This window comes from Colletotrichum spaethianum, assembly GCF_022836535.1.
Source record: "Colletotrichum spaethianum MAFF 239500 DNA, contig34, whole genome shotgun sequence".
NCBI classification, from domain to species: domain Eukaryota; kingdom Fungi; phylum Ascomycota; class Sordariomycetes; order Glomerellales; family Glomerellaceae; genus Colletotrichum; species Colletotrichum spaethianum.
Window position 1 is genome coordinate 129,387 of NW_026054804.1, and position 26,513 is coordinate 155,899.

The 26,513-nt window shown below is 52.2% G+C and overlaps 8 protein-coding genes and 1 non-coding gene across 9 annotated transcripts; 8 read left to right on the forward strand and 1 right to left on the reverse strand.

The window, feature by feature from the left end:
- Nucleotides 1-1,875: 1,875 nt before the first annotated feature.
- Nucleotides 1,876-2,756, forward strand: ColSpa_10234 (SAGA-associated factor 29; the record flags this gene model as incomplete). The annotated part of the gene is made up of 2 exons (XM_049276446.1): nt 1,876-2,596; nt 2,665-2,756. The coding sequence occupies 2 exons, from the start codon at nt 1,876-1,878 to the stop codon at nt 2,754-2,756; spliced, it is 813 nt and encodes a 270-aa protein (XP_049132403.1).
- A 753-nt stretch (nt 2,757-3,509) lies between these two features.
- Nucleotides 3,510-3,610, forward strand: ColSpa_tRNA_272. The gene is made up of 2 exons: nt 3,510-3,546; nt 3,567-3,610. It is a non-coding gene; the product is annotated as a tRNA-Ser (tRNA).
- Nucleotides 3,611-4,213: 603 nt separating this feature from the next.
- ColSpa_10235 (3-oxoadipate enol-lactonase 1) lies at nt 4,214-5,074 on the forward strand (the record flags this gene model as incomplete). The annotated part of the gene is made up of 1 exon (XM_049276447.1): nt 4,214-5,074. One exon carries the CDS (start codon nt 4,214-4,216, stop codon nt 5,072-5,074), a length of 861 nt encoding a protein of 286 aa, XP_049132404.1.
- Nucleotides 5,075-6,096: 1,022 nt separating this feature from the next.
- ColSpa_10236 (uncharacterized protein) lies at nt 6,097-7,866 on the forward strand (the record flags this gene model as incomplete). Its single annotated transcript, XM_049276448.1, has 1 exon — nt 6,097-7,866. One exon carries the CDS (start codon nt 6,097-6,099, stop codon nt 7,864-7,866), a length of 1,770 nt encoding a protein of 589 aa, XP_049132405.1.
- A 1,747-nt stretch (nt 7,867-9,613) lies between these two features.
- On the forward strand, nt 9,614-10,123 carry ColSpa_10237 (uncharacterized protein; the record flags this gene model as incomplete). The annotated part of the gene is made up of 3 exons (XM_049276449.1): nt 9,614-9,799; nt 9,835-10,071; nt 10,109-10,123. 3 exons carry the CDS (start codon nt 9,614-9,616, stop codon nt 10,121-10,123), a joined length of 438 nt encoding a protein of 145 aa, XP_049132406.1.
- Nucleotides 10,124-11,001: 878 nt separating this feature from the next.
- Nucleotides 11,002-11,418, forward strand: ColSpa_10238 (uncharacterized protein; the record flags this gene model as incomplete). Its single annotated transcript, XM_049276450.1, has 1 exon — nt 11,002-11,418. One exon carries the CDS (start codon nt 11,002-11,004, stop codon nt 11,416-11,418), a length of 417 nt encoding a protein of 138 aa, XP_049132407.1.
- Nucleotides 11,419-14,452: 3,034 nt separating this feature from the next.
- Nucleotides 14,453-14,833, reverse strand: ColSpa_10239 (FAD-dependent monooxygenase OpS4; the record flags this gene model as incomplete). The annotated part of the gene is made up of 1 exon (XM_049276451.1): nt 14,453-14,833. One exon carries the CDS (start codon nt 14,831-14,833, stop codon nt 14,453-14,455), a length of 381 nt encoding a protein of 126 aa, XP_049132408.1.
- A 2,458-nt stretch (nt 14,834-17,291) lies between these two features.
- Nucleotides 17,292-19,034, forward strand: ColSpa_10240 (trichothecene efflux pump TRI12; the record flags this gene model as incomplete). Its single annotated transcript, XM_049276452.1, has 5 exons — nt 17,292-17,345; nt 17,427-18,221; nt 18,276-18,590; nt 18,645-18,811; nt 18,872-19,034. The coding sequence occupies 5 exons, from the start codon at nt 17,292-17,294 to the stop codon at nt 19,032-19,034; spliced, it is 1,494 nt and encodes a 497-aa protein (XP_049132409.1).
- Nucleotides 19,035-22,155: 3,121 nt separating this feature from the next.
- Nucleotides 22,156-22,932, forward strand: ColSpa_10241 (uncharacterized protein; the record flags this gene model as incomplete). The annotated part of the gene is made up of 2 exons (XM_049276453.1): nt 22,156-22,187; nt 22,263-22,932. The coding sequence occupies 2 exons, from the start codon at nt 22,156-22,158 to the stop codon at nt 22,930-22,932; spliced, it is 702 nt and encodes a 233-aa protein (XP_049132410.1).
- Between the last annotated feature and the right edge of the window lie 3,581 nt (nt 22,933-26,513).

Genomic DNA, 26,513 nt, shown 5'->3' on the forward strand with positions numbered 1-26,513 from the left:
AAAAGCTTGTATGGCTTTCTGCGGCAGAACGATACGACAAAAATTGCTTGATCTTCGCGATGGAGATACCAGCGTAGACAAAACAGGTTTGAGCGATTCGGGCTAAGGCAAAGAACCGTTGACTACCTATTTCAAAGCCAAAGAACAGTGCCTGGTCTGCGATTCTGGTTTTTGGTTTCTCAAAGACACTAAGAGTAACTTGTTATAGCACAAAATCTAGAAAATGTGCGATTTTGGTGATTGCTCAACGCACGTTACTCTAGAGATTTACTATGAAATTTGAAGGTCCATCCAGAACCTTGCCGTCGAGATTTGTGTATATGGTAGTGGAGAGAATGTGCATCTATACGTAATCACAAGTGTGATTTGATGTCGTTAGTTTAAGATCATATTGAGGTGTCCAATGCAGCCCGTCTGTATGTTAAGTATGCCTGTATGTCCCACCACGGCTCTCGGGAATGCAGTCGCCCGTTTAGGATACTCATTCCATACAAATAATTCTGTTACGATTACTCTTGTTGGTTCAGAGTAACTTAATTTTCTGCTTGCATCGTGCGTGAATAAATAGCAACTGGTAGACGAAAGAATACTCGTGGGATTTCAACTTCTCTGCTCTCCAGTAATTCCTGGAATAATAGATAGACCAACCGAGCCTACTAAGAAAAACTTCAGGGTTAAAGAGTTGTATTTCTTAGGTTAGTTGTTGCTGCCATCAAACAGGCGTGCATTTTTCCTCCTTCTCAAGCATTCACTGTCCGAGATTAAGGTTGTGCTTCTCATGCTGGCGCAGTTTCGCGATCGGTAAGTCGCATCCAGTGGCAGTAGCATGTGGTCCATCGACTCCGTTTCTTTTTGAGTTTCTCCATAAACTAAGAATACTAGTCAGGGGTGGCATTTAACAGAATTAAAAAGATGACTTACAGATTTCTGAGCAGACGGGCACTAATGTCATGTGCACTGTGCCATCTGCATTGTGTGGAGAGCAGAAGTCAGCACAATCCAATCCAAAGCTGTGTTCTATGGGTAAGGGTAGCTATGCTGGATGGTCCGGACTTCTGCCGACCAAAATCAGCGAAGTATGGCGTCCCCCCGCACCTTTTCATTCCTGTTTTTTCTCTCCAACTCACCCATCACCATCGACTCTCTCAGTCAGTACAAACACAGTGTCAAAACGATAAACTCGCACTCCCACGGGCTTGCACGCCTGTATAAAAGTGTACGAAGATAGATTTTCCCACCGCAGCCGCCATGGAATCGCTACTTTTTGTAAACCAGAGTGTCCCAGGGGCCTATAGCTTCTTTCTTGCAAACAGCAGGAGAGCTTTTGCAACCTCATAAAGTGAAGTCTCTTGTCGTTGCAGCCCCTTTCTTCACCAAAGCCTTCGTCTCTGGAGCAGTCCACCCATCGGTACAGCTTTGTCTAAAGCTCCCAGCCTCCGAAGTGAGCATGGAGCCTAAGTTCAAGCAAGAGATCCAGCAGGTCAGTGGGCAAATGATGGCAGTGGCTTTTCGCAGACTCCCCTCCTCCCCGCGAATAATATGTATTTTGTTACTTTAGAAAGACGCCATTGCGCCATTCTTCTCTCTTCTATTTCGCCTTATCCAGTCTTTCAAACCCCCTTCCCCTTTTTAACCGACAATGTAGTTGGGTCATTGCGCGCTATTGTTTCTCACACCTGTCAGATGATGTACATTGCGGGAGAAACGCAAGATGTCTCCACGCCAACCATTAAGCTGATAGAGGATATCATTCGAGACCAGGTCGTCCAGATGGTATCTCTCCCGAGCAGAACCCTTCTCAAACATTGCGAAGATCTAATGCACAATTAGCTTAGGACGGCAAACGACCTCGCCGCCCGCCGCGGGTCTCGCGTCATGTCTAACAACGACATCATTTTCCAAGTCAGACACGATGTCGCTCGTGTTGAGCGTCTCCGCACGTTCCTGACCTGGAAAGCAATTAGAAAAACCGTCAAAGACTCGGACGACAAAGAAAGCCTCGTCGATGAAGCCGAAATGGATGATGGTGTCGTCGCCGGTCCGGCGGATGACGCACAAGCCAACAGGGTCAAGTTCCCCACCGTCTCGTTCCCGTGGGAGGTATCATCCTTCTTCTCTGAAAACGTGGCCGAAGCTAGTCAGGATGATCTCATGAACATCACCAGCAGCGAAGCCGCGCTGGAGAAACTGCGCAAGAACGACGAGCGGACCCGCGACATGACCGTTGCCGAGTACGCCACTTGGTCGGAGTACCGCCACGCATCATTGACGTATCGCAAGGCGAAGCGGTTCAGAGAGTGGTGCGGGCTGGGCGTCATTGTGGAAAACAAGCCCAACGATGATGTGATGGATATCCTAGGCTTCTTGACCAGTGAGATGGTACAGAATCTAACAGCCGAGGCGCTAAAGGTACAAGAGCAAGAGGTAGTCTGCGGCGGGAAGGGATCCACGACTGGCTTTGAGATGGGCCAGCAGAGTAAAACGGTGCTGTTTTCTGAACTCGAAGGGATTAGGAAGGCTATTGACGAGAAGCATGTTCGCACGGCGTTTCAGCGGCTGCAACAACGACCAAAGAAGCGGCGGGCTTTGTTGAATGGTGCGAGACCTTGCCCATCCTTCTCTTTACTCTAACTCTTGTACGTATTCAAGAATAACATTAATCAGAGGTTAGCTTGGTCAGCTACATCGAAGTGCCTTCATTCGCCCATAGATATTATGTTGGCCTCCGAAGCCCGCCAAGGTTGCATATGCTATAAATGTGCAAACAACGGCGCGGTCTAGACTTTGTTTGGCCAACATTACATGTAACGACGCCCATTAACCACAAACTACTTTTTTGTAAAAATAAAGTTGTAGAGAGCGACTAGTAATATCACGACAGCATTAAGAAAACAAAAGTCAATATTGTTATACACCGTTTGTGCTATACGCCATACACCTCACTTAGTACGTACAGGCCTAGTCTGACGGGTAAACACCGGTGTAGCGAATGGAAGCTGTCGATGGATTTTCATGAGAAGATTAAACGCTGCAACAGGAAGCCAATAACAGAAAAAGTGATGGATGATTACGGCCTTTGATCTTTTTATTTTGTTACGACTGCGTAACAGGCACAAGCACTAGGCACGGCGGTGATGAAATGCGTTACAAGGATGGCATGCCGAAGAAGTCATGAATGAAGGAGCTTTGACCTGTCATTATCCACCCTTGCAACCGGCGTCAGAACTAGGGACAGCAGGTGCTCAGTGCGACGCGGCAGGAAAGATTTTATCTCTAGTCGCCTCGTCTTTGAAAACTTCCTCTTTTCCCCCTTTGCAACATCGAGAGGCTTTAGAGCTTGTACCGTTCATTCGATTCCCTTTCTCATTTTCCCATCTACTACAGTCTCAATGATTGTGTTATCCGCCGCCTGCGGGCGACCCAGTAAAGGCTGGCAGGGGATGCTGTAGCTTGTCGTGTTTTGGTACATAGCTGGAGTATGTGGTTTGGATCCTAACAACCAGTCACTAGTCAAGGTGCCAGAGTGGTTAATGGGCTGCCCTGCTATCAAACCTTGATTCCAGATTAGGCAGTGGCTTCGGTCGCGCAGGTTCGAATCCTGTCCTTGACGCAGAATCTTTTTGCATCTTTTCGTAGCTTCTAGGTTCTTTCCTGACGAGTTGGTGGTGCTGTATGTTGTCTCTGACCGAACTTGTCTGATGTGAAGTGAGTACCTAATCGTTGATGGAGGGTCGGTCGATGGATGTTGCTGTATGCCGGGTCGACCTAGGTCAAGGTCTGTGTGGACGGACGGACAGACGGACCCACGTATCGAGGGGAGGAAGCAAGGAATGTACCTGATCAGACCTTAGAGCAGCTATGTACCCGATAGTACTTACCGTACTGACTGGAAAGGGTCGGAAGACAGTAATTAATCACCACATCGCATCGGATGCCGGGCAGCAGCTCCCCCCACCGCCGCCCGCTCCCGAAGCTTCCCCTCCGATATGACCCCGCGGCGTCACATGACGATGACGTGAAGGTCTCAAAAGGTCGGGTTCCTCCTGATGATATCACAAAGCAGCTCTCTCTGCATTTTTGAAATTATCGCTTTTTAGGTCACCCGTTCTCTTGTACGCAATCGGACCTACCTCTTTCTCAATCAATCCGAGTCGAAACACAGTCCCATACCATCTCAAACCAGGACACAGGCAGGCAGGAGAGAGGGGTCACGATGGCATCCGCACAGCAGGTCACACTCCCCGACGGACGGGTTCTCTCATACGACCTGTCGGGCCCGGACTCGAAGCCCATCGTCCTGCTAGCCAATTCTCTCTCGGCGCCGTTCACGCTTTGGGACCGCGTCGTCAAGGTTCTCCACGACAACGGCTTCCGCACGCTGCGCTTTGACCAGCCCGGCCACGGCAAGTCGTCGGCGCCCAACGCCCTCGATACCGAGTTCGAGACGATAGCCGACGACGTGCACTTCCTCGTCAAATCGCTCAAGATCGACAAGCTCTTTGCGTGGGTCGGCGTTTCGATGGGCGCGGCGACGAGCCTCTACTTTGTCACAAAGTACCCCGGCATCGTGCACAAGGTAGCCATCTGCGACACCATCAGCTCGTCGCCGAAGGTGGCCGGCGTCGAGGACGCGTTTGGTCCGCGGGCCAAGGCGGCGGGCGAGGCCGGCAACATGCGGGAACAGGTCGAGCAGACAATGGAACGCTGGTTCGGCGCCGACTGGATCAGGGCCAACCAGGAAGAGGCGAGCCGCGCACGCGCCATCATGAACCAGACCACGGTCGAGGGCTTTCAGACGTGCTGCCATGCGCTGCAGAGCGACAAGTTCGATATCCGCCCGCTATACGAGAGGGTAGGCTCGGGAGTCGACGAGGCATTGCTGGTAGTGGGTGAAAAGGACGCGAACTTGCCGCAGGCCATGAACGAGATGCGAGACAAGGTCGAGACGGGGTTCAAGGCGGCGGGCAAGGACAACAAGGTTGAGCTCAAGGTGATTGCGAACGCGGGCCACGTTCCGTTTGTCGACAACTTTGAGCAGTTCAAGCAGGTGATCCTAGACTATCTCAAGGCTTGATTGCACCAGCCTGATTGCAATTGACCAGTAGTGGGAAATTTCAAACAAACCAATCCTTACTTCATCAGGGCATTGGAGGTTGGATGCCGTGAAGCTACCACTGTCGGCTTCCGTTCCCAGCCTCTGGTGGCTTTCGTGAGATGGATGCAACAGAAAGGGGGCAGCCCTGGAGCACAAAGAAGAGGGTAACGGAGGCTCGGTGAGAGAACCAATCAAGACACCCGAGAGCTCCGTATCGTTGGACCGTGCTACTCACCTTGGTCTTCACCGAAGTCACCGATGTCCATTTACGGATAAGCGCCAACCCAGCCTGCCCACAACCAGCCTTCTGTTTTTTTCCGCGCGTTTTCCCCATCCAGGCCAGCTCCCCGTTCCAGGTCCCTCCCCCCAGCCCCAGCCGCCCAGTCCAACCCAGTCCAACCCAGTCCGGCCCAGTCCAGTCACTGATTGCACCTGTGCTTTTCAGGTGCCGATGCTGGTCCATGTGCTCGTGCTTTGGGCCGCTGCTCCGTTTATCTTGCTCCCACAGCAACCGCCCGTCAACCATCGCCATCACACACACATACACCCACGCACACACACACGCACACAACCACCGCATCCTCTTCCCCGGCCCGTCCGCTTCCAAACCCGTGCGGCAGACAAAGCCGTCGAGCACGGAGATAGAGAGGTCTTTGCTCTTCTTCCCCCTTTTTTCTCTCTCTCTACCCGCCCCCCCCCCCTCGGTTCTCTATATCTCTACCTCCAATCCGACGCTTCTCGGCTCGCTCGCTCTCTGTCTGCATCACCGCCGGGCTCTCCCAACCAATCCACGTTGCCTCGTTCCCACCGCTGACGTGGTGCTCAACGCGACTCTTGTCTCCGCACCCATCCACGTCCGACTCCGAACCGTCATTTATCACACCCGAGTCGCACATACCCCGCGCTCCGTTGGCTACCTACAATTGACGACACTTTCCCATCTCCCACCGCATTCTAGCTTCCACATAGTCGCTCGTTGTTTCCGCATTCCTCCCCCCACCATGGCTGCCGACTCCGATGCTGGTGCCCAGCAGCCCAACGGCACCCCGACCGAAACCCGCTCTGTCGCCGACGAGCCCACGACACCCCAGGACAACGACATTCTCGCATTGAACTCGTCGCAAGTGACGCTGCCCTCCACTGAGGTCCCCGCCTCCCCCATCGACCCTAGTCAATCCGTCAAAACAGAGGCCAACGACGACCGGCTGAGCTCCTCCGCCGTCATTGCCTCGTCCTTGACACCGCCTCCTTCCTCGCAAGTTGCTGCCCACGCGGGCAACGGTGCTTTTCAGGCTGCGTACGGCGCTTCGCAACGCTCCGCCCTCTTCTCGCCTCCCGCGACCGGTCTCAACACGACCGTCCGACGCGATGGCGGCCTCGGCACAGATTACCTCCCCCCAGCGCCCCAGCAGGTCCTCGAAGCGACGGCCGACGAACTACGAGCCATGATGCAGGCGAGCATCGCCGAGCACGCCAAGCTGAAGATGGAGGCCGCGCACCACAAGCTGCAGTACAATCTGCTCAGCCTCCAGGCCGACGAGGACGCAAAGAGGGCGGCGGTGGAGCACGAGATGACCCGGCGGGAGATTGAGGCCCTCAGGACAGCCGAATACTCGCGCCACGCCGTCCGCGAGCTCAGCGCCGCCTCGGAATCCGCCCAGATGAAGTACCTCCAGATGAAGATGTGGTACGAGGAGGCCATGGACGAGAACGACGCCCTCACCCGGCGCGTCAAGATGGCCAAGAAGGTCATTTCACAAAAGGAGGAGGAGATTATTGGACTGACGGAGGAGCGCGACATGCTCCTTAACCGCATCCGTGAGAATCGGGAGCACTTCCACATGCTGTGTAGCCCGGGCGGCATCTTCCACGGAGCCATGACGCCCAAGCAGCATACCATCTCAACGCCGCAGCAGGCTCACCGAGCCACCCCCAAGCAGACGCCTCGGTCGGCCAACCGCGAGGCCAGGGTGGACCGCGACCACGGGCCGGAGCCTATTGCGGCTCTGCTGCAGGCTCTCAGCCAGGACAACAACAGCGCGCCCACGACGCCCACGACGGCGGTCAGACCTGCGCCCCGCATGCCGGCAAAGCACACCCGAAACGCCCAGTCTCTGTCTTCCCTGCCGACGACGCCACTCTCGCGTGCACAGCGCCACGAGCAGCAGTCCGGGCTTCTGCCGTCAGTGAATCTGGTGCCCCAGAGCGAGCCTCGGCACAGGTACTCCAACGCTCAAGTGCTGCCCGGCACGCCGCCGCCCGCCATCCAGGAACGTGTTCAGGAGCGCGCCCGCAAGAGCCGTGAGAGCACCATCTCGGCCGACGACAATGAGGAGCTTGCCCGTCAGGCCCTTGAGTCGGTCGCCAAGTCCGCCTCATTTTTGTCTCAGGCGTCGCGTGCATCGCGAAACGGCCGTCGCCCTCTGCCCAACGGCGGCAACGAGGACGAGGAGGAAGTCTACGAGAGCCAGGCCAGCCAGGCGGCTTCGGAGATGCTGCGCCGTGACCCCCGCGAAAGCTTTGAGGTCGCCAGCTCCGTCGGCTCGCGCGACGGTACGCCGGCGCCGGCGGAGAAGAGTGCCAGGCTGCAGGCGAAGCTCTTCTCTGGCATCACCAAGAGCGGCGCGGACAAGCGCAAGTTTAGCAATGGTCACGGTCCCGGGCAAGAAGCGCGGTCGGATATGGTGAGCCCGACCAAGAAGATGCGCGTCGGCGGTCCCATCGGCGATAACCCGAAGGTCGGACTGGGCATCCAGTACGGTTACAGTTAGAGGGGGAAAAAACCCCCGTGGAATAGGAAGAGAGGGTCTCTGTCGCGCCTGCGCGCCTGCGTCAGTTGTAGCCAAAGCCCGTGTGCATCCCCGCCGCGGATGGTTCATCCGGTGAGGTGGCTGGGTTTGAGGGGGGAAGAGAGCGGTGTGTGGGGGATAGCACGGCGCCAGCGGTGTCGTGCCCACAGCCGAGGGGGCACTTTTTTCTTGGTCCCCTTCTTCTCTTCTGCTGCAGTTGCAGGGAATAATTTGACGTGGCATTCATGCATGTGGACTTTTGGGCTGCACATTATGGAGACCAACGGGGGAGAGCGAGGGAAGAAAAAGGGTCGAAGACCAGCACGCATTCGCATGGAGGAGAGAAAATGATACCACTGGGCCGTTGACGACGATAGTCCTGGAGTCGTATGTCTGAGAGAGCGAGAGAAGAGAAGAGGACGAGTTTGTACAATACCTTTTCAACTACACTAACGACCTGGGACGAGGGAAATTTCATGACGGGAGGCCGGCGCGGAACTGCCGCCTCTCTTGGGTTTACACACGCACGCATGCATGCGCATTTGGGTAGAATCAATGACAGGCCGAAACAGACTCTCCAACAGACGAGAGAGGCGAAAAGAGAGGGTCGTGAGGATCCAAGGGTCGACAGGACTTGGGCCCGATCCAGAACCAAAAAACTAAAAATGGGCATTTTTTTCCTCCTGCTGCAGAAACGAATCCACACACACGCGTGCCAACGTCCCAATGTGCCAACACCGATGACTCTCTCTCTCTCTCTCTCTCTCTGTGTGTGTGTGTGTGTGTCTGGCCTGCCTGTATCGTATCGCCTCCCACCTGCCATTTTATCCCGTCCATCCACGCATCCATGCAATCCAGCGCTGCCCATCTCCAGGGGCCCACGCCATCCCTCATTCCCGCCTCTTTTGCATCTCTGGATGGAGGGATGATATCCACTCTCGCACTTCCCGCCCCGTGGTTCCGCAGCCCGTCCGACGCCGCTCTCTCTCTCGTTCCTCGATTCTTCAGAGGTGCAGACACACGCGCATTCGCTCACTCGCTTACTCGCTCACGCACGCACGCACTCGCTCGCTTCACCGCGATCCCATGGTTCAATCACCTCACTCGTCCGTCTCATCATGTCCCAAACCCCGTAACCCCTCCCCCGTCCGTGCCCGCGTCTTCACCGAAGTTTAACTTGACCGCCGATCGGAAATACCTTATTTCTGCACTTCTGCACTTCTGTAGAAAAGAAGGAGGAGAAAGCAGGAGGACAAAAGAACAGGGCCTGCAAGGTTCCATCCGTCCCTTACATGCGCGCACCGCCTCTACATGCTTTTTGGTCTCTGGCCTACATCGCCAGGGCGTCTCCGAAGGGTTTCATCTCAGCTCTAATCGATCATTCCATCCTTTCGCATCGCCCGTCCTAGATCTCCAGGGTTCAAGAGACCGTCGCATCTTCATAGCCCATGCGAATAGTCCAACAATCGCAGTTCTTATCCGTCCCTCGTGCGGCCTTTTCACTCACCGCCGCCCAGCGCCCACTTCCACCCCGCGCCAAGGGATCCAATCCTGCCCTCCCCTTTTCCCCTTGCCGCATTCCGCAATCCCATCATCCCAGTCCACTTGACTTGGCTTCGTTGATCGCGGTCCGCACCACTCGTGGCCACCAACAACCATCATCCTTAATCTCAACTCACAACCCGGCGACAACACACGGCTCCTTGGTACACGCACAGCGCATCGCACAATGAGCCATCTCCCAGCAAGTCCCCGCAAGGGGTCCCCCGTCCTGCTGCCGCGACGCCTTTCCGAAGAGCTCGGTGACTTCTCATTCTCCAGCGATGAGTACGACGATGAGGAACAAGGCGACGAGGAGGATGAGATATACAACGGCATCGAAACCCCAGCCTCATCGCGCAAGTCGTCACATAGCGTAGGCGGCTACTTTGATGAGGTCAACGCCTACAGCCAGCATCGGCAGCTCCAGGACACCACTTCCGAATCGGAACGCACCGAAAAGAAAAACGACAGCCGCCCTTCGACGGCGGTCTCTATGCCCCCTTTCCGCCGCTCATCCACCTGCCCGTACTGCCGGATGACTTCATCTCAAGTGCCGCCGACGAGGTTGTCAAGATCATGCCCGAGCAGGCGGATTTCATGAAGCGCATGGTCGAGGGCTGGAGGGAGATCCAGCGTCGATCGTCGGTAAGCACCATGTCTCTCGCCTCGCCGGCGAGCGCAGTATCGCCGGGTATAGTGACTTCACCCAAACGGCCACACACTGCACCGTCACCACTGTACCCGCCTCAGATGTGTTTCGCCTCTTTCCCGCAGACTGTCCCTGAACGGGATGAGCCGGATAGCCCTACAGAGTCGGCAGGGAGCTTCTCCGGTCTGGTGGAGAAGCTTGAAAGTGTCGAGGAGACGCTCGAGGAGCTGCGAGACCTGGCCAAGCAGCATGCGGGCGCAGCGATTGCGTCGACCTCGGCCAGCATGGCCGAGCAGGATGCCAAGTTTGCCGTCGTGAACAAGTGCATCGACACCATCGGCAGGGTGTGCGAGAGGACGCCGGAGCAGGAGTGGGAAGCGCAAGTCCATAGGGACAAGCTCGACGAAAGATGTGTGCAGGCGCTCGTCCAGATTTGCGAAATGTTTGCGCGCGAAAGTGTTGAGCAGGACCCGTATCGGTTTGGTTCTAGTTTCATGGCCCAGGAGAGTGAGGACGATGATGCCGAATATGAGGGCGAGGATGAGGACGAGCAGGAGAGTGAGAGTGGGCGTGAAAGCGATTACGAGGATGACGACGAGGACGACGAGGAAGAAATCCCCATAGACTCCGATCCAACCGAGTATGAGTCTGGAGACTTCCATGGAGGGTCACCGACAGTCGAAACGGACAAGACTCTTCCCCCTCCATCACCAACCAGGAGATCAATAACGCCCACTCGACCGAAAACCGCGGAACTGAGAATCGAGGGGCCCGATACGCCCCGCAGACGAGCCCGGCTGGTTCGCGAGGCCAAGGCGGAGCTCGAGGCGCTCTTCTCCGAGTGGGCCGAACCCAAGAACTCGTACGAAGAGCGCCATTCCCGTATCGTATACGCCACAGAGGCATATCACCTGCGCCTTGTCGACATGAAGTCAGCCCACGAATGCGAGTTCAAGTGGAAGGACGAGCTCAAAGCCTACGACGAAAAGATGAAGGACAGAGGCTCCTTTGGCCCAAATGTATGGACCGTTATCGACTTGGCGCTGCCCATGGCTCAGTGTTTGCTAAGCTCGGTGCTCCTGGTGGTCTACTTTTTCGGCTTGGACAAGTGGCTGATGGAATCGAAATCCTTCGTTATGTTTCTGGCTGCGTGGTTGGTGAGCGTGATTGTCTTAGCTCGATCTAGGGAATCCAAGGCCAGGGAACAGTTGTATGAGACTATGTTGCCCTTCGAGGCCAGGGAGATGCGGAAGAGGCACGAGCGGGAGTTGGTGCTTTTGAAGGCGGCTCATGATCGCGCTGTTCAACGAGTGTATCTCCCTGAGCAGGAGTCACGGACGTGAAGTGGGTGAAGTGTATACTATTGAAGTGTATTAGTAGGCCTCCCACAAAAGAAAACCAGTCCATTGTTAGGATATCCATCAATTTCCATGCTACGCCAACGTTCATCCTGCGGGACACGTTCGTGCTTTCTATCCCATTCTCGTTCCAATCTCGTAACGTCTACAGCCTGTTGGATCGGCTATTCCCGAGTACTCGTTTGTAGCCGACGGGCTCTTGAAAATGCCTGTACCCAATGAGTGTCGGTCAGCAGCCTGGTTCGGGCAGGACCATTGTCGGGCACATTGTCTACTTCTTCCACGTCCAATTTGGGTAGTCCAGACGAAGGTTCGCATTGCTCCTCGCCAAACTCGAACCAACAAAGGCATAGCCCGTGGCCGATACAAGTCGGACGGCTGAGTTTGGTGGTGCTGATACCAAGCATTCCGATAGAAATCCAGAAAAAAAGGTGTATGGCGCACATCGCAGGTGTGAAGTCCATCCAAGGTAATAATGGGCCGGAACGTGTCGCAAGCGGGGTCGACAAAACTGGCTTCTCCTTCCCTAGACTTATTTCCCCGTGACTCTTTGCGAGTAGCGTGTCTGACTGCGGAAATCTGGTCAGCAGTGTAGAATTTCACCAGGAGCTGCCCCAAAGCATGAATGCTTACCTGCGTCACTGCGGATGCGTCTGTCCTATCGATTGGTTCCTGGCCGTGCTCTGAACGACGAGACGGGCGATAAGTTATGCCGATACAGCTAAGTATGATACCGAGAGGGGCGGGTATAGTGACCAGGTAATAGAAAAGGGTAACAGGGCGGCCTTGGCTGTCGTAAAGTTCTCTAGCCGTGATTTTCTTGATGCCGGGGATTGGCACTGAACGGTGCACAACTTGGGTTGATGGTAATACAGCCTCCTCTTCGCTGGAACCGTCTATCAGAGTGCCGGTCACGACTTGTTCGTGTGCCTAGGCAAGGCTAGTCAACACACGGACAGCTCGGTCAGGAGTATGGGTATGGATAAGAGCTACTTACCTTTGGCTCGAAAGTGTTAGGTCCACTTGGAGGGTCGTGGGCATTTTCTTCCTCGTCTCGTTTTCGCATGCGTCGACAGAGCAAGCAAATATTCATCAACCATGTAATAAGGGCGAAGAAGGCCGTGATACAACCCATTGTTATCGCCGCCAGAACCGCGGGATGTATCTTATCCTTGGACGCCTGCGCAGACATGCTCCCGTCAAGGGCCATGTAGTTAGGGGGTCGTCGTAGGCCTCTTCTTGGTACATGGATGTCGATAATGACATTTGCATGCAGTGACTGCTTGGGTATTTGGAATGAACGCAAGGGAATGGTGGCATCGATTCTGATGGCTAGATATACAAGCTGTCTAGGTGACGGACGTTGATGATGCTGGTTGAGTTGCAGGTGAACGAAGAAGGATAGCAGAAATTTCTGGTGTTTGCTGGTTGCGTCATTGCATTGATAAAGCAGGCGGGATTGGAGATTCCTTGGGCTTTTCCTTCCCTCGAAGTTAACATTGCCGGTCGGTGGTTCCCATCGCGGCAACAACCAACGTTCGTTTCCGTCTTCCTCTTTCCTTCCCACTCCGATACTCTGTTCCTTTCTATTCCTTGCACCGGAAAACAAAGACGCAGCCACAACTCAGGATAACATTCACCAGCTGCCTCCCCAGCTACGAACAGCCCACCCATCCCAAGTCAAGCAAATTCCCTAGGACATCCTGACCTACTCACATACATCCGGCTCAGCCATCAGCTTCTATCACAATGCCGCGAGCTCGTTGACCTCTCACCGAAGAAACGAGTCTGGAAGCCTGAAGTCGGGGTTTAGCTCCCGCATGTGATTTGCCGAGTCCTCCACGATGTCGTAGTCGAAGTGGAAGTCATAAAAGGCTTCTGGGCTTGCTGTCCTCGACGTTAGATGAGACCCATCCTTGCCAACTTTGACAGAATAACTCACTCGGAATCCGGTCAACCGGCACAAACTCGGACGCCGCCTCTTTGATCTTCTCCGCCTCATCTTGCGCTGCGTTACTGAATATTGTCACTGCACTGGCTCGATTCCTACGGATCCGCTCAAAGAGTTCAATCCTCTCCGGAACTTCGGCCCCCGAGGTAACGTTTGACAAACAAACCCCTAGGGCAATACCGTCTTCTATGGCCTGGGCGCCGCCTTGACCTTGGTCTAGGGGCAGTCAGTGGGTTGAGGCAGCTTGGAACGAGGACTCGTTTTGTCTTACGCGGCAGCATTGGATGAGCAGCGTCTCCAATGAGAAGCATCCTGCCTTTCCTCCATGTCGGAATTGGGGCCCTGTACAGTAGTGGCCACTGCTTGACTTCACTCGCCTTGCTGTATGTCTGTCAGACTGTTCGAGGCTTGGGCCATTCTGGAAACGAAGATACTCACCTGAGAAGGGAAAGCACGCTGGGGTGAAAGTCGGAGAAGCATTCAAGGAGAAGAGACTTGTCGACCGATTTATGCCAGTCTGGGATGTAGTTAGCTTCTCTTCCTCCCATTCCAATCCGTTATTCGGAAATTGGCGAGCTCTCCCAGGTCCCGTGGACTGACCTTCTCTACTTGATGACCCAACTTCATTGTGAAATATGCCGATGCAGTTGAGGACCTCGCCGCTATCCCACGTCAGTAAAGGGTCTTGACCAACAGCCAAAATCACACAAACTCTCGACACGGATAAGTTACTATCCTCTTCTCGTTCCCAAGAAACATTCTTACGCCTCCAGCGGCGCCATCGAACAACTCAGCTGTGGTCGGATCAGATAGAACATCCTTCATCGGTAGGAGGAACCGATAGCAAAAGTTGCCTTGCGCCGCGGGGAACGCAGGATTAGGTGATCCCAGGACCGCTTCAACCCCACCGCTGTGAATGCCATCTGCGACAATGACCAGGTCTGCGGAAACGACAGTCCCGTCACGAAGGCTGAACCGAGCTCCATCAGGGTCCTGTGCAGCTTTCATCAGCAACAACGATGTTGCCCAGAAACGCACTGATACCCACGTAGTCCGTGACCTCACTTCTCAATTTGAAAGTGACAGGCGGCCCCCATCATCCGTCGTTGCCATCCGCTTCAACTCCTGGTGCAAGTCGACTCGATGTGCAAAGTACCACGGCGAGCCATACTTGTCCGCGATGGCGCCCAGATTGAGTTCGTGGACCGGCTCCAGGGTATCCCCTTTCACCCGTTGGCTGCCTTTGGCCGGCACGAACCTGGCTCGCACGGGATCCATGCCGAGCGCGAGTAGCGGCCGCGAAGCGTTGGTCTGCACGTTAATCGCAGCGCCAATCTCATTGCTCAGTGCTGATTTCTCGTAAATTGTTACGGGGTGGCCTGCTCGTCGAAGCGCGATTGCGGCCGTAAGTCCGGCGATGCCGCCCCCAATGATTGCAATATCGAGCATTTTCCTGAGCAATGCGTACTGCTTGTTTCAGTCCATTCGATAGTAGAGGAAACGTCACACGATGTTAGATATGCGTGTTTGCGAAGCTACGAGTGGTGAATGACCAAAGCCGGGGATAGAGTTGAGAAGACGTAAAGGAGGGGTAAGGAGTCTTGAGCTTGTTGGTGGACGAGCCGCGAACTTTATTGATTGAAATTCGAGCATAGCTATGGAGGTACACCATTGTCTAGTCTACTTACTGACGCTGCAGCTGAGCGATTGTCTCACGGACTAATGATTCTGATCTGCAAGCACCTGCACGCCACTTGCTGCATCAGTTGAGGAGGCGCGTGCTTTGAGGGAAGGGTCTTTCTCACATTCAGTGAAAGTGTGCGGATTAAAATAACCAAAGACTTCTGATGTTGCCATCAACCCAACTGGCCTGGCGCCTGCAAGCTTGACTTTCAGCCAATGTATATGGTTTCTGTCCGTCTCCGATTACTACCTGTGCAGTAGTAGGTATGCCAGAATCATTGGGAGTGGCTAACATTGCGCATCGGACCGGACCAGATGGTGGGGAAGTCCTGGCAGGACCCTGTGACTGGTAGATCGAGCGGGACTTTCCATGCCACAGTAAACTCGTGGGCCAGTAGGTCGGCGAGCGTTTCTCAATGCGGAAAGTTGGTGTTGGTTTTGGGCCGAATGACATTAGTGTGCAACTTTTGTTGGAGAGGCCTGTGGGGGATTATTCAACCCCATCTGGGGCTATCACATGGTCCGTGGATGGCGAAGAGATTTGGTTATTAGTACCCTTAAATTGGTGCAGATCACGGAGACAAGTACATCAGACTCATGTGCTTTCCGAAACCACCATCTTTGATCAGACCTCCTTTTTGATCAGTGGCAAGCGAATAGCCACGCGAGTAAAAATGACAACACTGGATTAATTCAAGGTAATTTGCCTCTGAGATTCGAGGGACGGGTGTACTGACGAAAAGGTGTATGTGACTACAAGCGATTGCCCGGTGTTGGGTTTTCGCGTCTAGCCTATGATCAGTAATCACTTCCCAATGCTCTTCTTAAGGCCAACTTACCATTGTCTTTCTCACTTATCCATGTGCGATGGGATGCGTCCTCTCCTCTCCTTGGATATCAAGGCGCTCGGAAACCGGACAAAGGCTACGTACGTCGTAATCTCTGGCAAGAGAGAGGCTCTGCTGCTTTTATAGCTCTCAAGGTTGTTGAATAAGGAAGCTCGGGGCTCTTGCTCTGTTCAATTTGAAAAGGCATTTTTTGCGCTAGAGTGACTGTTTTGTGAAAGTTTTCAAGCACAATCAATCGCATCTCTGCCCCTGACCTGACACCCGCTTCGGGTGCCTAACACGGTGAAGTCTGACGTCCCCTAGCTCTGTGATGGCTAGCGGATAAGGATCTTAAACTCCGCATCCCTGTGGGTTGCGTACATTTGCCTTTTTGCTAGTCGGCAGCTAGGCTTGAAATTCCGATAACATGAGAAATATTCTGTCGTTAAGAATATCGTGGTTGTGGCATCTCCAAATTGTGTCTGCTGTTTTGCGTCGATCCATTCTCCTAATCTCGGAGTCGGAGTCGGTCTCGGTCTGTCGATGTCACCCAAATCCCCGTGGTGGGAGATTTGTGGTTCATCCAGCTTGATGGGACGTCGCACCGATCTGCAACGGGCCCTACAACAAGCAACCGTCGACTGGCTACCAATGACAAACCCGACTTCGTCTCGACCCTCGTCATCATCACCCCCCACAGTACCAGTGATGCGTTTATGGGGTTCGAGCCGCCAAGACCAGTCCAGTTGACGGCAAGGAACCCCGCGTAAATGGATCTCGTAAACCCTGTAATAGTATGCAGATGATTCGCCGGTCGGAAACTAGCCAAGCGAACCGCCGCAGCATCTAGCTCGAATTCTCATGCACGGAGCACTCGGCACTCCAGTCGGTAGCTATCAATTGCGGAACCGAATGCGAGACCGATCCCCCTTTTACTTGGGAGACGTGAAATAACACAGGAGAAGAAAGCATTGGTTGCCGGCTTCGGACTGCAACAGTCACAGAGATCCACTTAACGGAAAGCAACACCGCTAGCCATGCCGGCAGGCATGGCAACCAGCGACGAGCTCTGAAGCAAAGAAGCTTTCATTGCAGAGAGAGGGGGTTGGGGTCGAGATGGGTCGCTTGACGTACACCATCGGCCAGCAAGATGGCACTTGGGGGAAATCGGCCTAGGATCACGTCCAAACGGGTCCAACCTCTAAGCCGGATGAACCCCACCTTCAAGGCTTAGACGTCCCGTTTTCGTAATCGCTTTCATCTGAAGTTGCATACAAAACCACCTTGATGGAACACTCTTCCCGAGGGTAGGTAGTGTCGAGTTTTTCTCGAAGACCCCATCTGTAAACATCGTCTCTGTGTCGCATCTCGTTACTTCAGAGAATGGGAAAACAAAGATGGCACTTCTATCTTTTGGCTTGGCCAACACGGTTGGCTTGGTAGTCGGTCTCGTAAGTTTAGCCCAGGCCGGCAGTTGAGCAGCTTCTAGAAGACTAGAGCCGACCCCCAATCTAATAAACTTCTCTTGACAGGCGATATTCTATGGCCTTGGCCACGCCTTCTACAACCTCTTTCTCCACCCACTAGCAAAGTTCCCCGGCCCGATATGGATGCGCGTTTCCCGAGCGCCGTTCTGCTACAAGCTACTCACGGGGACTCTCCCCTTCGACATGCTCGAACTGCATAAGAAGTACGGTCCTGTGGTACGCATCGCACCCGACGAGCTGGCCTTCCACGATTCACGAGCATGGAAGGACATCATGGGCCACAAAAGCCAAGGCGGTGCCGAAATGGAGAAGTCAATGAAATTCTATCGCTCTGTTCCCAATGCGCCGTCCGACATTGTCAGCTCTGGTCGGGAGGAGCACGCCAACTTGCGCCGGTCGCTGGCGCATGGTTTCAGCGAGCGCAGTATGCGTGACCAGCAGCCCATGATCAAAAGCTACGTCGATCTACTTATCAAGAGGCTTCACGAGCATGGGGAAAAAGGCGGTAAGGCGTTGGACTTGGCAGCATGGTACAACTATACGACTTTTGATGTTATTGGTGACCTGGCTTTTGGCGAAGCCTTTGGATGCCTTGACGGTTCCGATTACCATCCGTGGGTCAAGTCGATTTTCCAGATGGCGCGTCTGGGTACAGTGCTGCAAACGGGCACTCACTACCCCTTTGTGTTGAAGCTTATGATGGCTATGATTCCCGAAAAGGCGAAGCGCGAGAGAGCACACCATGAAGAGTTCACTGAGGCAAAGCTGAAACGACGCATGGAACTCGGCCAAGACCGACCTGACTTGATCGAAGGCCTTCTCAAGAAGAAGGACGACTGGGTATGTGTCATGGCTTTCTATCCCCAAGATCACGGAGGACTAATAACGGAGCAGGATATGAGCTTTGATAAACTCAAAGCCAACAGCAGTATCCTTATTATTGGCGGATCCGAAACTACAGCGACTTTACTCTCCGGCGCTACATACTACCTGCTCATGAATCAGGACGCTCTCAAGAAATTGACGGATGAGATCCGTTCTACTTTCAAGGAAGAAAGCGAGATCGATTTCCAATCCGTTAGCAACCTGCCCTATCTACTCGCATGTCTAGACGAAGCGCTACGTCTATACCCTCCTGTACCTATAGGACTACCCCGTGTTGTTCCCCAGGGAGGCGCAACTATTGCCGACCACTACGTTCCCGAGGGTGTAAGTTCACATGTACAGACCTGATTGAGGCAAATGACTAACATCAATACCCAGACAACCGTCTCTATCTACCAATGGGCGATGTACCACTCCGAGAAGAATTTTCGCGACCCTTTCGGCTTCCACCCCGAGAGATGGTTACAAGACCCAGCTTATGCCAGCGACAACAAGGAGGCGTTTCAACCATTCCATATCGGACCCCGTAATTGCATTGGCAGAAAGTGAGTTTGAGCGGTTTACTGATATCGCACCTTTGAATGCTGACAGAAGTATGCGCTTAGCTTGGCATACGTTGAAATGCGCCTTATACTCGCCCGTGTCCTCTGGAACTTCGACCTCAAAATCGCCGACGATAGCACCGACTGGGCTCCAAGACAGAAGATATATTTGTTGTGGGAAAAAGGACCTCTTAATGCGTACTTAACGCCGGTACAGCGTTCTTGAATACAGAGGTGGAGGACTGTATTTAACAATGAAGCATCATTTTTGCACACAGGTTACATAGCATCGCAGTTAACCCTCATTGCCCAACATGACTGCCCTGAAGTCAAACTTGATGGTTAGGAGCTGCGTATGAATATTAGATCAGGCTTTTAGTCATTTCTTTGCGCAGATTTATTGTGAATAGATAGACAGAAGATTAGAAGCGCCGATAGAGTGAAGCCCGCAGTGTTGCCGAAGTTCGCGTGTCTCCCCATACATACCCCGCTTTGAGGCTTTTGATGATTGGGTCTGAACTCGACGACAAAGACTGGGCTACAGGCCTGGACGGGGTCGATTACTCACTATACAGATGCAAATGAGAGTGGAATCCCCCAGATATGCTCTTTTCATCTGATTGTTCACCTCTTGGGTAGTTGTGCTGTTGAAAACGATCGCAATTGGGTCGGCCAAAGCAAACCGAGGAGCTATACTAGCGATGCAAGTGAGTTAATCGGAATGAAGACATTTATGGATACGCTTAACTGGTTGCTAAATACCCCTATCAATTAATTTCCTGTGAGGGAGTTGAAGGTACTTGATCTAAACTATCCTTGTGTCTTCTACCCATGTGTCTCTTGTTGATCGAATGTTTTCCCGTTGACCCTCAGTATTTGTTTCTTTTAAACCCATATGATTCCTTCCAACAATCCATCGTTTACAATCGCCTTGCTCCTCTGTTTCGGGCTGTTGCATCTGTCGCAACCTTGTTCAAGGGCTCGGCCTGTCTTGTTGTCAGTGGATACCTGTTCTGGGATGCTTCGCACACCAATCAAAGGGTTGGATGTATAATAGTCATACTCTACCTCTACTCTCAGTCTAAACTGTCTATATGTAAGTGTTTCTCATTCGCAGAGAATAGGGTGTTGTTGTGCCATATTGCCCATCTCGTGGTCACAAGTCTTTTCTTTCGGTCTTTGACGACTAATACAGATTCCTCGTGATTAGTAAAGTATTAACGTACACTCAGTATAGGAGAGAGTAATACCTTGTTGAGCATACCGACATATCATGTCCTGTTCATCCTTGAACTTCACATTGCAACCTCTCAAATGCTTCACTGCTCTTTCCTGCTGCAGTGGATGTCTAGAGAAGGTTGAGCTCTGACAATTTGCGGGACATCGCAGAACAAATAGTGCAATCTCTTCATCCAACACATACGGAAAAACCCAGAGATTCTGTTTCCTAACCTTGTCCGTTTTAATAGCATTGGGCGAAGTCAGATTAAGATCTTGGGACCAGGCCTCAACAATCTCTGACGAAATATGGTGACCAAAGATAACAGGTGTAGAAGCGATCGATGGTGTGGAAATGAGATCTGGAATAGGAGGAGATCCAGTGTCTGAGTGCACGAGAAGCAGACTTTTGTGACGTGATCGACTGTTCCGTTTCGAGTATGTCTTTCCCTGACGAGGTCGCCGGTTGCTACGCTTGGAAGTGGATATGGAACTTTCGCTCAATTCGTCCCAGAAACGACAAGTTAGTATTATGTCGATCTTTCTTCGTTTGAACTTACCTGGACTAATGCCCTGCGATCGGAGTTACTCAGTGTGCAACAGGCCCCAGACTGGGTGCTTCCAGCTGGCATGCCGGACTGCTCATCAGCTTGAATATCACCCATGGCCTCTGAAGATGCCTGATTCTTCGGTTTATATGATATAATCTTATCCCGGCAGACGATGATGAATTGATCGGCTGGTGGGATCGTGTACTCTTCAGGACTCCCAAGGATTTGTTGGGCACACGGCCTCGAATAAGCGTCCGTGAGGATAGTCAATTGATGTGCTCTCAACTCTCGACTTAGATCTTTGTAATGATCAATGCAACCTGAAAGCTGAGTCTCGAGATCTAAAGATGCGGCATTCCATGCTTCCAGATTCGCGTCGAGCAACACTCTGAACTGCTCCAATGCTGGATCAATTGGGCGGAGAGCAGGCAAAACTGACCTAGAGCATTGATCTTCAAGAGTGTTTCCAGACATACTTGTGTCGCGACGGATAGAGCAAGCAGGCACTGCGATTGTGATATATCGGGTAGAACTCACAGGCCGAAAGCCTGTAGCAGAGCTGAGAATCTGGAAAGAATTGAGAAAAGTACGTCTGGGGCAACAGCAAAATAAAGTTAGCAAGTGTTTAATAAAAACATAGAAATCTAAAAGGGTGCCATGCTTTACAACAGAACCGATAAGATCTAGCTGTTTTCCTTATGCTTGGCTGTTGTCAACGATGTCTGTCGAAGATTTGATGAAGGGATTCGTACGTTGCCGGTATCAGGATCGAGCAGTCAGGTCTTGCACAACCCACCGGCTTCCTTAGCTCTCTTCGGTCAAAGTTGTCGAAGGTAGGGTGTGACAGTACCGGTCAGATTCAGGGGTGACGAGGACAGCGCTCGAGATCAAGGTCATCACAAAGAGTGATGTAGAAAGGGCCGTGGGAAAGACTTTGAGGGATGGCAATCTGGGTTTTCCCTGAGCTTGCATGTTTATCATGTCGTCTATATGACTGATATGCAGAAAGGACACACAGCCCCGTGCTTTTTGCGTTTTTTCCGACACACTCGTATGATATTGAGCGCGAACCCTACCTTGCCATACATGTTGGCCGGGGGTAGGATTTATCTTCGAAATTCGCACTGTAGTGGCAGCGAGTCAAGGTACAGAAATCATCTACACAAACAGGGATTATAGTTACAGCCCCTGCAAAGTGGGAATTGAGATGCAACTACAACTGATGCTTGCAGCAGGCAATCATACCACCACACCAGCTGGGTGTGGCACCACCCCGGCCCCCATGATAGTGTGATGACTTCCACTGAACGATAGTCTGTGGCAACGACCACTCAATTTTCAGATTGCACCCATGTTCAGGCAACCCGAGAGACTAAGCGATCCCGGTGACAAAGTCCTTACCCAAGTCAAGGCTGGTTGAGTTTGCGGTGTTCCTCAAGTTAGCACACCAACAGACCACTGCGATTAGCTGCCGGCCAACCCTCCCCAATGTGCAGAAAGACCGCCCTGGTATGATTTCCACATGATCCTCTTCTTCCTCGATGTTTCTGCTTCTACAAACAAGTCATCAATCGTAAAATGTCCAGGGCGTACGTAGACATCAAAGACGTGTAAGTACGGTTTCAGTCTTGGAGCATCTTTTAGGTTGAATCGAAGACAGTCACTAATCATCACTCTTCTGACAGAACACTAGGTATCGACATAGGAAGCACCAGCACAAGGGCTTACCTCCGATGCCCAGCAACGAAAGAAGAGTGGTATGTCGAAAACCCGTCGGATGAACTTATTGTTACGAACGGAGACTTTTCGTCGGCCGGGTACCCTTTCAGATCTAAAGGGCCGGTATACCTTGGAGAACGAGCAGATCCTACTTCACAAGCAGTCTCTTTAAAGTATGCGTTTTACCCACTCGCCGACGCCTCCGATGAACTCCTCGAGCAGTACCATCTGGTGCGGTCTTTGATGGAAAGAAAAAGCGATGCCAAGTTTCTCGACCGGCTCCGTCAAGGCTTGGAAGAGCTGTTGGCGGTTATCAAATGTAGCGTCGACGATATCTGTACAAGACAGAGGATCAAGGTTACGAGAATTGGCCTATCTATCCCATCTCAATGGACGCTGGAATTTGAAGATGTTTACAAAAACATTGTTTCCAGTGTCTTCGGCCATTCACAGAGCAGCATTTTCTTCCATACGGAGACTGAAGCTCTGGCTCACTATCTTCTTGACGAAGGTCTGGATTACCTCCTGCCTGATCAACACTCAGAATACCGCGTCTTTCTCTTTCTTGATCTTGGCGGACACAACATGGTCAGCCTTCTATTTCCTCATGTTCACCTCTCGACCTCCATTTTATAATACAACACGACAACCGTGAAGCGACACTGATTATCGAGCAATAGAACGGATGTATTTTCAACCTTGTGTATGGAAGCGACAACAGTACAAGCTTTTACAGGATAGGGGAACCTTTTGGTACGTGCTGTGCGTCGTTGAAAGCATGCCCACTACTAACGCATCTATCAGGCGCAGGTGGTGGTAGCGAGCACTGGACATTTAACATCGGGCAAAGATGTCTAAGATATGTCGCTGAAACAGTAGACAGTGGAATGATTATGCCACCAGAAGAAAGACAGGAATTGCTCGAGAGTTTTAACCGACAGAAGAACAAACTTGGACCACTCCACGAAGCTTCGCCCTTTCGATTTTCAGGATTGGGGGGCTGGAATATCAAGTTGCCGCCAGAGGAGATCGCAACCTGCTTTGAAGAGGCTCTACACCGAGTATTCAACGTATCAAAATCCCACATTGAAACTGCTTCCAAATTCAAGGTGATTCCGCAAGTGGTGGTGGCTGGGGGCACGTCCAAGCATGCTGCAGTGCAGTCGCAATTGAACAGCATATGCGAGGAGGTCGGTGTTCCTCCACCACACTACGTTCAACGAACAATGGCGTACGGGCAAGTATTCCTTCTCATAGGAGGCTGCGACTCTGCTTTTTGGAATAAGCACTAACTAGAGTTAGCTCGGGAAAGATTGCGAAAGGTGTCGCCTTGGCCGCGAGCAACTGTTTAACGGTGGAACAATTTCTAGCCCGTGGAGCAGGGTTTGGCCGACAAATGAAGCAGAGCGCGAATCGTGGCAACACCAACCCCGATGGACAATGGGATGATATTGCTCCTTTTCTCCTTAGTCAGGTAAGTGAGGGAGTTCGGTGGCTTCCCTTCTGAGTTCGCTAAATGATACCTTCTCCAGCACCGCCGAGAAACGATAAAGTTTAACGCCATGGGCAAGGATGAATTCAAGATCATTTGCGATCCGTTTTTCGAGACGCAGACCGGGGGAAGCAACCTACACTACGATCGATGCTACGATATTCTAGATCTCGGAAAGGCGAAAGCAGGCATCCGAACGCTTGCTCTGTCTTTGGTCAAGAACGACGGAGTGATGTGTCTTGTCATCAAAACCACCAGAGTTTGGTTTGCAGGTGCCAAGAGAGGACGAAAAAGATGTTGCACAAAGCAAAATTCCGACGTTGAGAACGAGGAGAAAGAGTCTCCGCCTCTGCCATTCTATTTCGACGGAGGGACAAATTGCGCGCATCTGGATCTAAAAGGGTTCGACGTTACAACTCTGGGATTTGAACCGACATCCAGCGTGACGGAAAGAAGGGCAACAGAAAGCACCAGAGATTCAATGCAAGCAGCTTCCAACACGACAGTGGCGGTGTTCACTCCACCTATTGGGAATCCTCTTCAAACCCACACCCACGCTGCCGCTGATGCAACCAGCCTGCAAACAGATATTTCTCGTTTTAATCCAGCGGACAACGATGAAGCAATATCTATTACCAGTCATCAGAGAATGAATGGACTGAGACAATCAGAAGTAATACTTTCAGAGCTGCGGCGCCGTCGACGTAAGCCGGAGTGGCGAAGGGGAGAAGGTCCTGTAATCGACCCTTACACCCGCCGAATCTATGCACCAGGGCAGAAGAGCACAATGGTGAAAGTCGAACAGCCCTGTAGATCGGAGATTTAATGAGTAGTAGAGATAGTGTTAATCAAATCGCTTCGAGAAACCATGCATCACGGAGGTAAATTCGTTTCTGGAAGGAGAGGTAAGCCCAGGGAACAAGGGGCCTGGCAGAATGCCAACGAACGGGAAGAATTCCACGAAGAAGCTGGAGAGACTATCCGTTGCGGCAGAATCGGGGTTCTCGTTTGTGTCGCTAAACTAACATGAAAGGCTGTCCGAAACCGAACCACCAACGCCTATGTATGTATGCCATTGCATCGTGTAGAATAAATAAATTGGTTTTCGTAGATAGTCATGAGTCAGTGAGTGGAAAGAAAAATACAAGCGCGTGCAAAGACAGCTATAGGCGCCCACCCTTGTCGCCACCACCCAAATATATCAACTTACCGGGTATAGCGAACTGCAGTTGCCGGAAGCGCTTCCCCGGCCTCCCCTGTATGCTAGAACTCTTAGGTGGAAGTAAAGTACTTCAAAATTTGAGCACAGTGCCAGTAATGACACCCCAATAGGTGGCAGACAGACCTTTGTTGGATTCCCTCTTTCTATCTTGGCACACGACGTGGTATTACATTGGCGTCCGGGGCCCCTGCAGCAAAGGTGGTCGCCCTGGTCCGGCCCAACCAACAAACACTATAACCAACAGACGTCGAAAACTGGGAAACAGCAGGACGAACTCCGTAAGATTAGCGTAAAGCCTGTTACTTGTCTAAGGGATCAGCACAGCATGAGACCCCACACGCCCCCAAGCTTCATATCAGTTCTCTTATGAACTTGACTCACTAAGTCAATTCGCCGTACAATCTGCAATTTTCAAGAATCAGGCTGACGTACACCAACAACTGTTACAGGCACCATGAACTCCATCATTTGGTGCTTCAACTCTAACGAAAAGAATCTCACAAACAGTGTAGTCTATGCCGAGCCTCTGTAGACAATACAGGCACGGTCACATTAGCCAGGGCTGACTAGCGCCGACTTCGCCGGTCACAGTCCCTTTCATCTGGTTGAAGCTTGGCTGGTCTCCACCTCTATGCACCAACCTTGTCCCGGATGCTCCTTCCGGCACATCGACCCTCAGCATTGGTGTTATGTCGAGGAGAGCATGGCTTCGTCACTCAATGTAAGGGGCTGTTGCCTAGAATGGCCTCTCTTCTTGACCAATCGCACTGCGCATGGTATAATCCAATTCTCATGATGGCGTGGCCTGCCCCCCTTTTGTGAACGTTGGCCTGGAAATGCATGTCTCAGTTCACTACACCATGTGTGGGTGGTCTCGCCATAGAATCTTTTGGATGGTAAGATGCCGGACAACCCAGAACGTACCCTTGTATGGAAGCAGAAAGGGAAGTAAATCCCCTGAAGACATCTTCGGGTCTGTTCGAAATAATCAAAATTCTGATAAAAAGAAGGAAATGTGCTCAGTGTCAATTACACTCAGTTATTGGTGTAAGAGCCCCTGTCTGCAATGAATGATGATCCATGAGCCACGAACATAATCTAAAACTCTTGTTTCTAGATATTAGGAAATAAACATGAGGACGAGATTGAAAACTGAACTGCGACTTGAGGTGACAAATCCACCAAAGGTGCTATCCAAAAAAAAGAACCCCGTAGGAAAGAGTACCTCCAGCCTTAGGAGAGGGGTGATCTCGTACTCCATTTGGATACCCAGGCTTGTAATGGTGCCGTTGGTTGCTCGAACAGCCTATTCAGCGGGCGTCCAATCAGTGTAACTCTGCAATATAACACACCCACCAGTTATAGTGGCGCATGACACAGGAGACAGGTCAGAACACGAGGACCATGCGTCAGATGTGAGAATTTGTTTGAATGAGAAGAACTGCCCATATGGCTCCTCAAGCAGTCACTACTACTGCTATCAGATAGGGTGTGACGGGCTAA